The sequence below is a fragment of the Brachypodium distachyon genome, chromosome 2, assembly GCF_000005505.3.
Source record: "Brachypodium distachyon strain Bd21 chromosome 2, Brachypodium_distachyon_v3.0, whole genome shotgun sequence".
Lineage (NCBI taxonomy): Eukaryota > Viridiplantae > Streptophyta > Magnoliopsida > Poales > Poaceae > Brachypodium > Brachypodium distachyon.
In genome coordinates this window covers 5,789,679-5,802,365 of record NC_016132.3, presented here as the reverse complement: position 1 = coordinate 5,802,365, position 12,687 = coordinate 5,789,679, and the positions used below count along the sequence as shown (strand labels likewise).

Here is a 12,687-nt window from a genome sequence, read left to right as displayed (position 1 = left end):
GTCCTACTGTGCTTTGAGGCCAAATCTTTATTTGTTGACATCGAGTATGGATTTCGTGTCACCATGATTCATTCTTGCTGAAGTTTACAACACCGTTTGGTCATGCCAATATTCTGGAAAATATTACATGTACATTATATAGTTTTCCTTTTCCACATAATTTTTCTCACATGCATTGACCTCTCTTCCAAGTTTTATCAGCAGTACAACAAAGCCGATCTGTTCATGCCCACCAAATTGGGTTGAATTGTAATATTTTTTCAACTAATTATAATTTATTGTGTTCGTGGATTTTATCCGATGCAATGTACATGGATCATATATTGGATGCGCAGGTTTATACAGATAGACCATGGCATCTATTTGACTGTCCTATAAAAAAAGATACTAAAAATTGAAAGAGAAATAAAAATTAAAAGACATATTTTAAATTGTATAAGGACGTGCACGTGCACACTCACTAGTATTCTTAAAACGCTCGTTCGGGCCATTAAATATGAAAACACGGTGCAATATGTTTCTATACGGCCGAGAGATACCTATTTTGCTGACAAGGCATAGCCTCTGACAAACGTGGCCTACAAACTGGCAGGTATTAAGTGACGACATTTTTACGAAAACCCCCTGCACTTACTCCCCTACTGCTCATAGCACCAACGAAGAAACAGAGTCTGCGCAAGGAAGACGACGTCCGGCAGAGCCGCGCGCACGGCGCACCCACGCCATCGCCTCGGCCAACCACGCCCGCTCCGGCGCAGCTCTGCCCGGCACGCCCGCATCCGTGCCTGCCCCAGCTCTGGCAACGCCTCGGCCAACCCCGCCCCAGCTGCCGCAGTTCCTCCAGATCCTTCAGAGAAGGGAAAGGGTGCCGAACGGCTGTGGCGCTCACAAAGAAAAATGAGCAGCAACCTATTCCCTCCTATCCCAAATATTACATGTATATATATGTTTTTTAAGAATAGATACGTCAAATTTGAGACAAGAATTTAGGATCAAAGGAAATAGCACGTACTGTATTGCTACGAACCATTCCGAAAAAGATGCATAGTATTGACTTTAAAAGGAACCTTGTTGAATATAATTATACATGAGATAATAATTAGATCCATTCCCATCCACTTCAGCCGTTCCAGTCTTACAATGTCCCGAGTAGCACATAAAACAGTTACAGGTACGTAGCCTCAAGAGTACATTACAAGGTCAGCAGCCAAGAATGATCATACCATCAGGCAGCGCCAACTTTCCTCTTTGCTATCCCCAAACTATGTGTCAGAGACTACATGCTACGCCAGAACCTAGGTCTCCTATCCATAATTACAGGACATGTAAATACAGATAGATACAGGAGATACATAGATTAGAAGGGCGATTAATCTATGTCAGACTCCCCAAAATGGACACCTGAATGCTTTAACTTAGTCAGAATCGCTCTCATGCTCTAGAAATCGGTATTCTCTCGGCCCGCCAAGTCGTAGCACTAAGGTTCCGGAATTGCCTGCATACCATTCGATGTGTTCCCTCTCTACAAGCGCCATTACCTATTATGGTAAAGTATATTAAGTCAAGGGACATAATCATTACCATATATCAGAATACAAAAACCACCTAGAGCTGTACAGTAACACAACCTTACAAACAAAACACCAAATATGGAAAGCTTTTGAAGGTGCAACATCCAACCACATGCTATTCAGGAGATCAGATCATTTAATATGCATTGCAGACAACGCTTTAAAGGACAACAATGTAAGCCACATATAGAAGTGGCACGAGTTATTACTCAAACAAATATACTCTTACCGCTCGTTTTATTTTACCCTTCCCTGTACCTTCACCACCACAGCCAGTAATTACTCTGAGAAGGGTAGCTGTTTAAGAGAAAATAACAGAGGATGGGCAATAGAGCATTAGAACAAGACCAACGAAGCTGAATAACTTTGGAGACATGATGGCAATGATTACAGCGTCCAAGTGTATGTTACTCACATGGCATGCATACACAAGCCAGCATGTGAACCTTGAGAAGCTTCATGGCTTGTTTGACATGTTGACCATGCAAGTCAATGGTCACTGTATTTGTTATATGCTTATTTCTGCCAACAGAAGAGTAGCTATCAGAGAAGTCCTCTTGATGTCATAAGAGATCCAAAAATGTCTCCCTGGCTATCAAAGGGAAGTAATTACCTGGCTTCAAATATCTCCCTACTGGCCTTCTCATCTTCCTTGCGACCTAATTCTCTATAATGTTTCCCCTGAAGCATAAATACTAAATTACAATAGAAGATATAGTGATATTGACAGAAAATGATCCAACGTGAATGCAATTTAGGATCCTATAACAGGATGAATATCCGTAGACCGTATTTATGGATAGTTATGAAAAAACGTCAGCACATCACGTTCTTTCTTTTTGTCATAATTCTCAGTGTTAAAATATTAAAACTAGAAGTCTGACCTCCTCCGCAAGGTATGAGGCATAAGATTTGTCTCCTTTGGAATATGCCAGTGCAGCCTGTATGGGAAGAGATAGAGTTAAAAATAAGACATGCAAATAACGATCTGGCTCAAGAAAAATCTTCATTAAGAAAACATCCTACTTTCTGGTAGTATCCTTTCATTTCGTCATAATGCCTTGCAGCAACACCACGGAACTCTTGATACCCATCCCCTTAACAAAGAAGTTAGAATTGTATCATTTGCAGCAGTGCCAAATATAACATTGCAAAGTACGATAGGTGAAACAAGTACTATCATGTGTGTAACTGCAAACAAATCTAATTAAAGTGGTTTTCATCATGTATGATAATGTCTATAAGAATGTCCGTATTATCATTAGATTGAACGTTTAAAATAAAACATATACATAAATCAAGATAACTAGTAGCTTATTGGATTGAATCTTGTTCAGATGAGAGGACTATGGACCTTACGGTGAGAAATACACTTGAAAAGAAACCAATATAGTTAGGGAATGCCAAGTGAGAAATTTTCCATGAGAAAAAGGAACACTTGAATTCTTGAATCACAATACACCGAGGGTCATGAGACATGCAAATCTTTGTATAATTGGAGAGCACAGAGATTAAAAAAGGTATACCATTTTTCTGTCTTTCTTGATTGTTTGCTGTGACGGGATGATTGTATGATTGAAGCTTCTTCACGACCTTTTTCCAGTCCATTTTACTTGGCTCATGCTCATATGTGCGTTGTTCGGGTACTTTAAAAAGGGACTCCAAAACTTGTTGTGGCATCTTGGAATTCACCACTGTTGGTCTTGAAGGCGATGCTGCCAAGTGTTGCACCTCGCAAACAGCCTTCATGTAGCTATAGAACAAACATCATGCATATCATAAAGAACCAAAGGCATGCAAGTGCAAGTATATAACGTGATGAGTCATACCATTGATGCATCCAAAATAACTAGCTGTACAGACACTACTACTGAAGTCAACGATGGCATTCAAGTTGTACCATTGCCTTTTTTAAGTCCAATAGCCCAGTTAGGTTAGCTAAAAAATTATAAGCAATCTCAGGGGACAACATAGCTAACATGTGACACTCAAGGATGTTAATATGTCTTAGTTGATCATGTATACTATGCAACATCTGAACTACCAATGTGCATAAGAAGATGAAGAGAAAGTACTGGATACTCTACATGCAATAATTTCGCACTACATTTACTCGCAGCACACTCCAGCTATCTGATAAAAAATAGCTAAATGACAATTGATAAGTATACATGAAGGATGAACATGCAAAACGAATAGGCAGTGAGAAGCAAATTCACCAGTCGGACACATTCAACAGCAGCTATGTAGTCTTACTAAGGAAAAGCTTATATGGTCCGATAAGATTCACCTGCCCTGGTGTACCCCCCAGAAGAACTCATGTTGTTTTTCAGAGTGGTGGTATGTCGTACCGGGTATTTCTTCTGGGAACTGAATAGAACGAAGTGTTAAAATTGATTTTTCGTAGGAAAGTCAGGTGAGAAATCTACAAGTATTCTTTTACCAAAAGAATAATATGAAATTGGAAATGTGCTTACTAGACTAACACAAATATACCAATGAGAAGTAAACAGCAAGTGCATTCAGCATTGCTTAATTTTTCACTTTGCGCATATCAAATTGAACAACCAGAACTAACAGCAGTTCGGCTTTAATTGCTGTTGGAATTGTTGGCGAAAAATTTGATGATTACAAAATAAAAAGGTTCTAAAACACACAAATGGTAACCTGACAGTAAACTGACAATAGTAAGCGCTTTGCAAGACACAATCTAAACTGCTCCCTACATTAAAAATATGAACTAGTCCACATATCACATGTTGGCAAGTAAGAAGCAATGACAGTATTACACCAACTAAAAAATAGAATCGCATGCCATTTGTAGAATATGATGTGTTACAGAAGTCAACTAAGATCAACTGAAATTCCAGCAAAAATAAAAATACAAGTGATTTGCACTCAAGAGTACAAGCCTAAACTGTCACTCTGCGATGTTGGTACCTGGTGTGGACTTTGTTTAATGCTTCCAGTAAAAGTTTCCTCAGATAGTCCATTTCCTTGGTAGACATTTGAAGAGTGTATGCTGTTCTTTTCAGCATTAGGATTGCACCATCCCATACCAGATATATCAAGTAATGTATCCAGAGCCTGGAAGTATCAGATTAGTAATTTTTCTCTCAAAATTGATGGTAACTTGCAGCATGCTATTCAGAAAAAAAAAATCTAGGCCAGTTAGTCAGATAAGATCATGCTACAAGACAAAAAAAATTGTTTCACATGTGGAAGATACTGGTTTAAACAATTGAATTACCTCCCTATGAGTAAAAACACAAACAACATTTAACCTTGATGGTTTTGATTCCAATTAATTAAACAGCATTCAACTTTGTGTGCCAGTTCAATCATCAAGGGCGGATGCCGGAATTATCATTCTGAAGGAAATAGAAAAAATAACTGCCGACTTATACAGTTGCATGTGATCCAAAAACTGGAGCTTACAAAAGCAAAACTATATTAGTACTTTTACAAATAGATCAATAAAGTAAGCAAAAAATCACAAACAGTTTCCATAAACGCATACCAGAATTAGCATACAAATAGCTGCATATGATCATTCCAAGAATGCAGAGGCAATTGAAAGCAAAGCTAACAAACTGAATATTAACTATCAAGAGCAATGGACTCACAAGGCTGGGAACGGCAGCATCAGTGAACTACGAGAAGAGAAGATCACAAGGCAAGAGCAGAGGCGGCACTGCCTTAGTACCAAGGTCGTCCACTAACGGATCAAATTACCCACTACCGCTCTGCCGGGTTTCGCTCACCTGCTATCAGATCTTGGCAACTCACCAGACAACCCCGATATCCAGCTCCACTCTAATCTTGTCTCCTCGGCAATATGGATCACGAAGGGGTTGGGCCATTGGAGAGAGGAAGAGGGAATATACTAAGATAAGCCATATTGATACTGCAAGATTGGTACTTCGAGCATGGATTGGCCATCCCCAGAAGTTTGAGCTATAAAAGGCCGACCAGAAAATCCTTTTGAATTCCAGGCTCTAGAGAGCCCAGCTTTCCAAAAATATCAAAAACAACATTTTACTGTTTCCAAATATTCTGAAAAAAAATTATATATGGATTTGTATTTTTATGCAGGCCAGTCAATAGCCAGCCAGAAAGTGGGTAGGCACCTTCCTGAATACGGGCGAGTAGGTGGAACTAATGTTTCAGCCGGTTCCTACTTCTTCAAGGAAGATTACTGTCCTATTGCTGCTACATCTACTGCTAATGCTTCTACCACTATTACATTACAGCTACTGCTACTGCTCTACTGTCGGCTTATTAGTGTTTTTGGACCTTAGCTATCGACTAGATGCCTGGTGTATCTAGGTGTGGTCGGCAGTGGTCACACCACGACCAATCCTGAAAGCCTACTTTTTCAGATGATGAACCTACTGCAAGTATAGTCTACCACTGGAAACTAGAGCACAAATCAGAGAATGAAGTAAAGATCGTGACAAAGGAGATGGGGACTTGCTTCCTGGATCAAGGACACACAGCTAAAAGGAAAAGTATAGGAAGGGAAAGGCCAGAATGGAAGTGGAGCAGCCAGAAGCACAGAATAGAAGGGCAGCAACAGCACTACGGCAGGGGAGCCTATCCAGGAGGTGAGGCAATTCCACTCAGAAGGTAAAGGGTCACTCCTACATGGGTTACTCCTACATGATCACAATGATGAGTAGGTGGATTGTGACAACAAAAGTACATATAAACTCTTAACACAAACTGGCTAATGTTTACTTGCATGTATCCTCCTCTTAATAAGAATGACAACTTAATGTTTGTGCATAGGCTCAAGGAACTAGAGAAATTCCTAGCACATATGCATAAATGTTTTTTGGTCCAAATTTGAAGGTAAAGCAAAGACAGACAAACTATTGGTGCTGCCCACAACAGGTAATTCTTGCTCCAAACCTCCAATCAATCAACAGCATCTTCGGCAAATATGGTAATTTGAACACTGGTTGACGCACTAAGAAATGCACCAAGTAAGACAAATGTTTACCATTTCAACATCATATCCATACTGACCTGCAAAAATCAAACAAAATATAACATAAGGAACATTTTCCAAGAAGCTAAAAATCATGGCCAAGTGACTTCCCAGTTGCAATTAGTGTTTGAAACAAAACTCGGCACACTAATTTGAGCAAAGATAAAAATCAAAAAATATTTTAAGTAGATTCTGAAAAAATAGAATAAAGATTAATCGGTTTTTAACTCGGTTGCTGACTGCATAACATGTATTTTTAGTACAGCAGTTTTGCATGCAAAGAACAGGTACAAGTGTGCAGCTAAAACTATGGACGGGTTTCAACTGCACAACATTAGAAATATTGTACGTTCTATAAGAAAACTTCCACCTATGAGTGTTCCGCACCAGATCAAGAGAAGTGAATCTATGAATTGAATGTGATGTGCAATTTGTAGTTCCTCTTAAGCATGTATCCCAAAACAGTTATCGCAACAATCTTATCGGAAAGAGAACAATGGTACAACGTGTGTTGCCCTAGCAAAAATCCACTCGACTGATCACACGTGAATCTTGATCTGTTTGCTCTGGGCTTCTAAAATACTTGCACATAATAAACTCAAAGGTTGATTCTCTGACTTGAATTTTCAGAAGGACTTCAGACCAAAACCTTCATGAATGCCTTGCTCACTGCACACATCCACTCTGTTGTAAGCGTCATAAATTAAATCACCAAACATTCGAATGGAGGCAACCTGATATCCTAATAGTAAACACTTTTCTTTGTTCCAACCAATTTCTTTCAAAGCTCGCAATGCAAAGAATAGTAACAGATCAGACTTAAGCGGAAATGGCGGCCAGAATTAGTATCACATCTGCAGCTACAAAAGGTAACACTAGCTACTGCTCAAAACATGTGAAGAACAATGAATAAGAGATCATCACTTCCACTAGATTGGCTTATGGGGCATATGATGTTATGGATGCACTTTTGGCTCGTCAAATTTGTAAGAGAACAAGTCAAATTGTCAAACTACGAGTCTATTACCCCCTCTCCATTATTCTTCTGAGGTCACTGTTTCTACCTTCTGGCCCTGTTTGGATGAAAGGTAATTCTTTGGAAAGGTTTGGTATTTAGTTCAAAGTCAAATATTTAGTGCAGCTGCGCAAATTTGAACTAAATGAGAGAACTTTTCGTCTTCTCAAAGAAATGTCGTTTTAACTAGTAACAAAATTCCAAAACTTTTCAAAGAGAATCTAATTCAACTAACTACATACCAAAACTTTTCAAAAAAATATCTTTTATCCAAACAGGCCCTTGTTCTCCTAGTACTAATAGAGCAACAAGTGTTAAACGACTCACCGAGCACGTCCCTGACCACGCCCATGCTAAGCTCAGAATTATCGCCCAGCATGGAGCATAGGAACTGTTCGGCCTCCTCGGCATTATACTTGCGATCACCAGATCCGCTATCTCTCTCCCTGTTTCTATCACAAGTCCAGGCATTGCTCACGGCTCCTCCGTCCCTATCCTTCCACCCATTGGTCGCGGTTACAGGCGGAGTGGCAGGCCGCGAGTAGCCCTTGCCAATCACGTCCGCAACCATGCCAGACGCGGCCACGGCAAGCTTCCTAGGCCTGCGAGCAGCCTTCCTTCCAGCAGATCCGGCGCACGGCGAGAGATCTGGCGGCGGAGGGGGCTGCGGCGGCTGTAGCTCTTGCGAAGAGCTCAGGATGCCGGCCGCGAGAAAGGGATCGCAGCCCGCCTCGCGGTAGGCGGACTCCACCTGGTCGATCGAGGCGCTTCCGAAGGCCTCGAGCAGCCAGGCGAGGTCCTGCCGCTCGTCTCCAGTGGCCGACGAGGACGCCGCGGAGTCGGACGACGAGGGGGCGTACAACGAGGAGGTGGAGGCGGTCCCCGACGAGCTGGAGGTGAAGGCGCGCGTGTACGCGGAGGCCTCGCCGCCGCTGCTGCCGCTCGATTCGGTCTCCGAAGCAGCCACCGCTGCAGCGGCTGCTGCTAGGGTTAGGGTTTCGGAGACCGGCGAGTAGGAAACGCCAGGGGAGGAATCCGCCGCCGGTGGTGTCGGCGCCGCCCCCTCGGTCGCCGCCGGCGAGGGACTCTTCTTCTTCTTCGATTTCTTCTTGGAGGGCTTCATCTCCCAACGACGGCTGCGTTTTCCCCTCCTCTATTTTCCTCTTCCTCCGGGGTGTTTTTTCGAGGGGTTTTTGACTTTTTCTGGGAGTTTCAGCTACAGAGAGAGACTGCGAGGGGAGGAAGAAGGCGAGGAGACACGCGGTATCGGGTGGGGCCTGGTGGGACCGCCAAGTATATTCTACACCCCACTTGCATGCGGGCCACGTGAAGCACGGGTCCCACATGTCATCCGAAAGTGTGGTGACTGGGCAGGACGGAAGGGGAAAAGGCTGGAGTAGCTTATTTTGGACTGGTGGTTACCCAATTAGACTGGTGGGTGGGGTCGGCCGAGAGATCGTGCTCCAACCTGGCTGAATAGGACCGGATAAGTACTGAGCGGTTTGTTCGCGGGAATCAGGGAGCCGAGTGGGAATTTTTTTTTTCTACAGTAGGAAGCAGATCTGCGTCAAAACGTAGGTGAAAATCTCTGTTCCTTCAAAATTTGGATAAAAGGTTTTCATCCGATACGTTTCAAATAAAATACGGAGTACTATTGGATAAGCGAAGATGTGGGCTTAAACGAATATGGCCTATGGCAAAATATCATGCAGTTTGGACTTGATACTCCTACTGAGTACTGAGGTCCAAGTGAGGAACGAACAACATGTGCTTTGAGGTTTGACATTTCTTCCTTCCCTAAAAAAAAGTTTTGACATTTCTTCTAAAAAAAAACTCTTCCAATTGATTCATGCGGTCTCATCTGTCCAGCTTTTGGAGGCGCCTTATTCAAAATCCGCAGTCCTCTGATATGAGGCGTTCAGGTTGTGACCAATCATCTTCATCTATTAATGCTTTCCTATCCTACCTGCAACAGTTGTGATTGGTCCAAAAGATGCATGCAAGACCAGCTGCAGAGTGATTGGCTGTGCAATTGAGTAAAAATGCATGCAAGGTTGTTGTACTCGGTTCCTTGGTACCCGTGAAAAACTTAGAGCGCCTAGTATACATGGATGAAGGGAGTAGAGTTTATCAGTTCGGTCGACCACCGTCTCCACGAGTGTTGTTATTGTTCACCACAGCTAACAAAGCGACCGCCAGGCTCGGCACGCCAACATGGTTTTTGTCTTGTGTTGTTGTACTTCTAGGGCATCTCCAACTTGTGGTTTAAATATCCACATTTTTTTATTCAAAAAATATCCATATAATCAACCAACAAAATATCATACTCCCTCCGTCCAAAAAAAGATGTCTCAAGTCTGTGAAATTTTGGATGTATCTAAACATGACTTAGTGAATAGATGCATCCAAATTTAATCAAATTTGAGAGATTCTTTGTTGGACGAAGGGAGTAGAAGTACTCCAACGGTTTGTGAGCTAAAGTGGCCTGGGAAAGGTTTGATTTGGAGCAATTTGACAAAAAGGAGCGGCTCGAGAAGCACCTCTTGGTGTGGTGGTAGAGTTGTGAGTGCATGACTCCATCCACCAGGATTCAAATCGTGACGCTTACAATTATGCTGCAAGGGTTTACTTACAATATTTGCATCAAAACGAGAAAGGAGCAGCTCATGAAAGCCTACTCTTGTGGTGAAATGTTCCTAAGGCTTTGTTTGGATATAGACACTAAGAGGCTTGGCATTGCATTGGTTCCAATACCAATATGACAAGATATTGAGATTGAATACCAATATTTTTGTTTGGACGTCTAAACATTTGAAATCCAAACTTGACATTGAGGTTGAATGCTGAATCTTGTTTTGATAGTCAAACTGATGAATTCCACTTCTATACCGATTCCCTGTATTTTGTATAGATCACACGCGGCTTTCTTTGCGTGCCACCGTCAGCCACCTCTACCGCCGCCCAACTCCCGCGCGGCGCCCTTGGCTGCATCTCCCACCACCCGAATCTCGTGCGCCGCCCTCGGCCGCCACGCCCGCCTCCATTCCCTTGCTCGTACCGAAGCGAACCTCGTGTCCTCGAGCTCGTCGTTCCGCCTGGCGTCAGGCAGGCTTGAGGGCCGGCGGCCCCAATTTCGGTTGGAATCGGCCTCGATTGCGGCGCGACCGAGCTTCTGGACAGCCGCGCCAGAACAAATCGACGACGGCAACATGCGGTGTCGAGGGTGAGGTGCGTCTCCGGCTGCGGCAGGGCGGGATAGGACCGCTGGTGCTGAAGGAGGAGGCAAGGAGGACGCCTCTACCGGGAGGAACCTCGCGCGCTGCGTCGGTCGCCGGGACTCATCGGCCGAGGACTAGGTCGGCCGGTCACCTTGAATTCACACACAAAGGAAGGGGTCTGATAGGGGAGGGAAGCGGGGCGGGAGAAGATTGCCGGGAGATGGCCACCACCGCTGGAGAAAGGAGGAGGTGGGCGGGAGAAGCTTTACCTCCGCCGCGCGCTGGGTCTTGTGAGGGCTGGCAAGGGCTCGGGACTCAGGAGGCGCCTGGTGGCGCCTGGTGTATTAGAAGGGAGAAGGGAAAAAGAATTGAGTCGAGCGCGGGTGTGGGTCGATGGAATCAGCAATCCCGAATACCGCGAAATGTGGAGCCTTTTACCTCGACTTTGGCTCCAACCCCGTTTTACCTGATGTACTGGGTGTGCAATATTGAGCACGAATGCCACATAAGGATACCGAAACCAGACGAACACTTTGAATCTTGACATCTGGGACATTTACAATGCCACATCAAAACAAGGTGTAAATGTTTTGCGGTTGGATAACCACTTGACTTCCCGAATCCTGATACATTCAATCGGTTGAAGTCTTATTTTAGTGTGCGGCTAGATTTTGTACAATGGAGCCAGGAAAGAAAAGAGAGCACACACGTGGCGACACTGCACGAAAGAAGGTCGCCCAGAAATACACGGGACCAGGGCCATCCCAGACGTGATTGCAACGGCACATTTCATACGTGGTCCAATCAAAGGCACTGGTAATCAAACGGACGTACGTCCATACGGTTCTGGAACCATCGGTAGGCAACGAGGTGCGTCGGCATCAACGTCGGCCGCCGCAAATTTCACCCAGATGTACGCTACCGCAAGTCCTTTTCTCATGTCCAAGTTCGTGATGGAAGACAGGCTGATGGCACGCTTGATCATAAGCTATCTCTTTTTCTTGGGGAGAACTGCAATTGCTGATATGCTATCGTTCTTTTTATTTGCGGGCCACATATCTTATCATCCATGCCACGAGCAGGGAGGATACATATACGAGCAGTGCAACTCACTGTTACCAGCTCCGCATCTGCAAGCAGGGACGGATCCAAGGGGGGGCGCCCGGGCTTCGTCCCTGTCTGCATGCGTGCAGTGTCGCCGCTTTTTTTTTTAAAGAGGGTGTACATCTACGCTTGGGTGGGCGATGAGTCCCATGCGAGACAAGTCAGTTTCGCTGAACTAACGGTAGTACAACTAGGCGTGCATGCATGGTCCACACATATATATCCTCATCGTGGTGACTGCTTCGAGTCGAGAGGACCACCGATTTCCAGATCGAGTGCAATAAATCGTTGGTGTTATGTAGGTACGCCAACGTTTAGCTCCAGCAACAACATCTCAGTGTCATTTGGTCCTGATGTAAATACCAATTTGTACTACTCCCTTCGTTTCATAATTTTTGTCTCAAATTTGCTCAAAAATGGATGTATCTATTTCTAAAAAGCGTCTAGATACATGAAGTATTTCGACAAGAACGGAGAGAGTACATGCGGAGCAAATTAGGGCAGATTGTGCAGGGAATTTGACCTCGGATCAAAACGTAAATTCGTAACCTGCCAAAATGGACCTGTACGATAGCATAGCAACAGGGAGCAGCACAGAACAGAAGGCCAGGCTGTACCATCCACTTCGCCGCGGAAACACACACAAAAAAACATCTCAAAACAGAACGGTTTCGCTGCCAGGTGCTAACTGGCACGGTGATAGATAGCGTGATACACTGGTACGTTCGTCATGGGCACATACGACGCCTCGCCCCACTGCCCCTACGCAAGCCATAACGAATACTC

At 43.9% G+C, this 12,687-nt stretch overlaps 1 protein-coding gene across 2 annotated transcripts; it reads right to left on the bottom strand.

Annotated features, from left to right (window-relative positions):
* Positions 1-1,029: 1,029 nt before the first annotated feature.
* Positions 1,030-8,810, bottom strand: LOC100840106 (SMR domain-containing protein At5g58720). Of its 2 annotated transcripts, XM_014899313.2 has the most exons (12): positions 7,907-8,810; positions 6,577-6,602; positions 4,512-4,658; positions 3,862-3,941; positions 3,098-3,324; positions 2,598-2,668; positions 2,456-2,512; positions 2,185-2,252; positions 1,987-2,093; positions 1,801-1,868; positions 1,629-1,686; positions 1,030-1,538 (listed from the first exon to the last, which is right to left on the bottom strand). In XM_014899313.2, the coding sequence occupies exons 1-11, from the start codon at positions 8,700-8,702 to the stop codon at positions 1,630-1,632; spliced, it is 1,704 nt and encodes a 567-aa protein (XP_014754799.1). In that variant the 5' UTR covers positions 8,703-8,810; the 3' UTR covers positions 1,030-1,538; position 1,629. The 2 variants fall into 2 exon arrangements, with proteins under 2 accessions (XP_014754799.1, XP_003565792.1); XM_003565744.4 differs by lacking the exon at positions 1,629-1,686 and having other exon boundaries at positions 7,907-8,809.
* Positions 8,811-12,687: the final 3,877 nt, after the last annotated feature.

Excerpts from the sequence above, each read along its gene's own strand:
- LOC100840106 (XM_003565744.4), bottom strand. The coding sequence starts at position 8,702 with ATGAAGCCCTCCAAGAAGAAATCGAAGAAGAAGAAGAGTCCCTCGCCG. Across the intron at positions 4,659-6,576 it reads ATGGATATGATGTTGAAATG|GCTCTGGATACATTACTTGA; the intron begins GTAAACATTTGT and ends TGATACTTCCAG. Across the intron at positions 3,325-3,861 it reads TGGGGGGTACACCAGGGCAG|CTACATGAAGGCTGTTTGCG; the intron begins GTGAATCTTATC and ends TTTGTTCTATAG.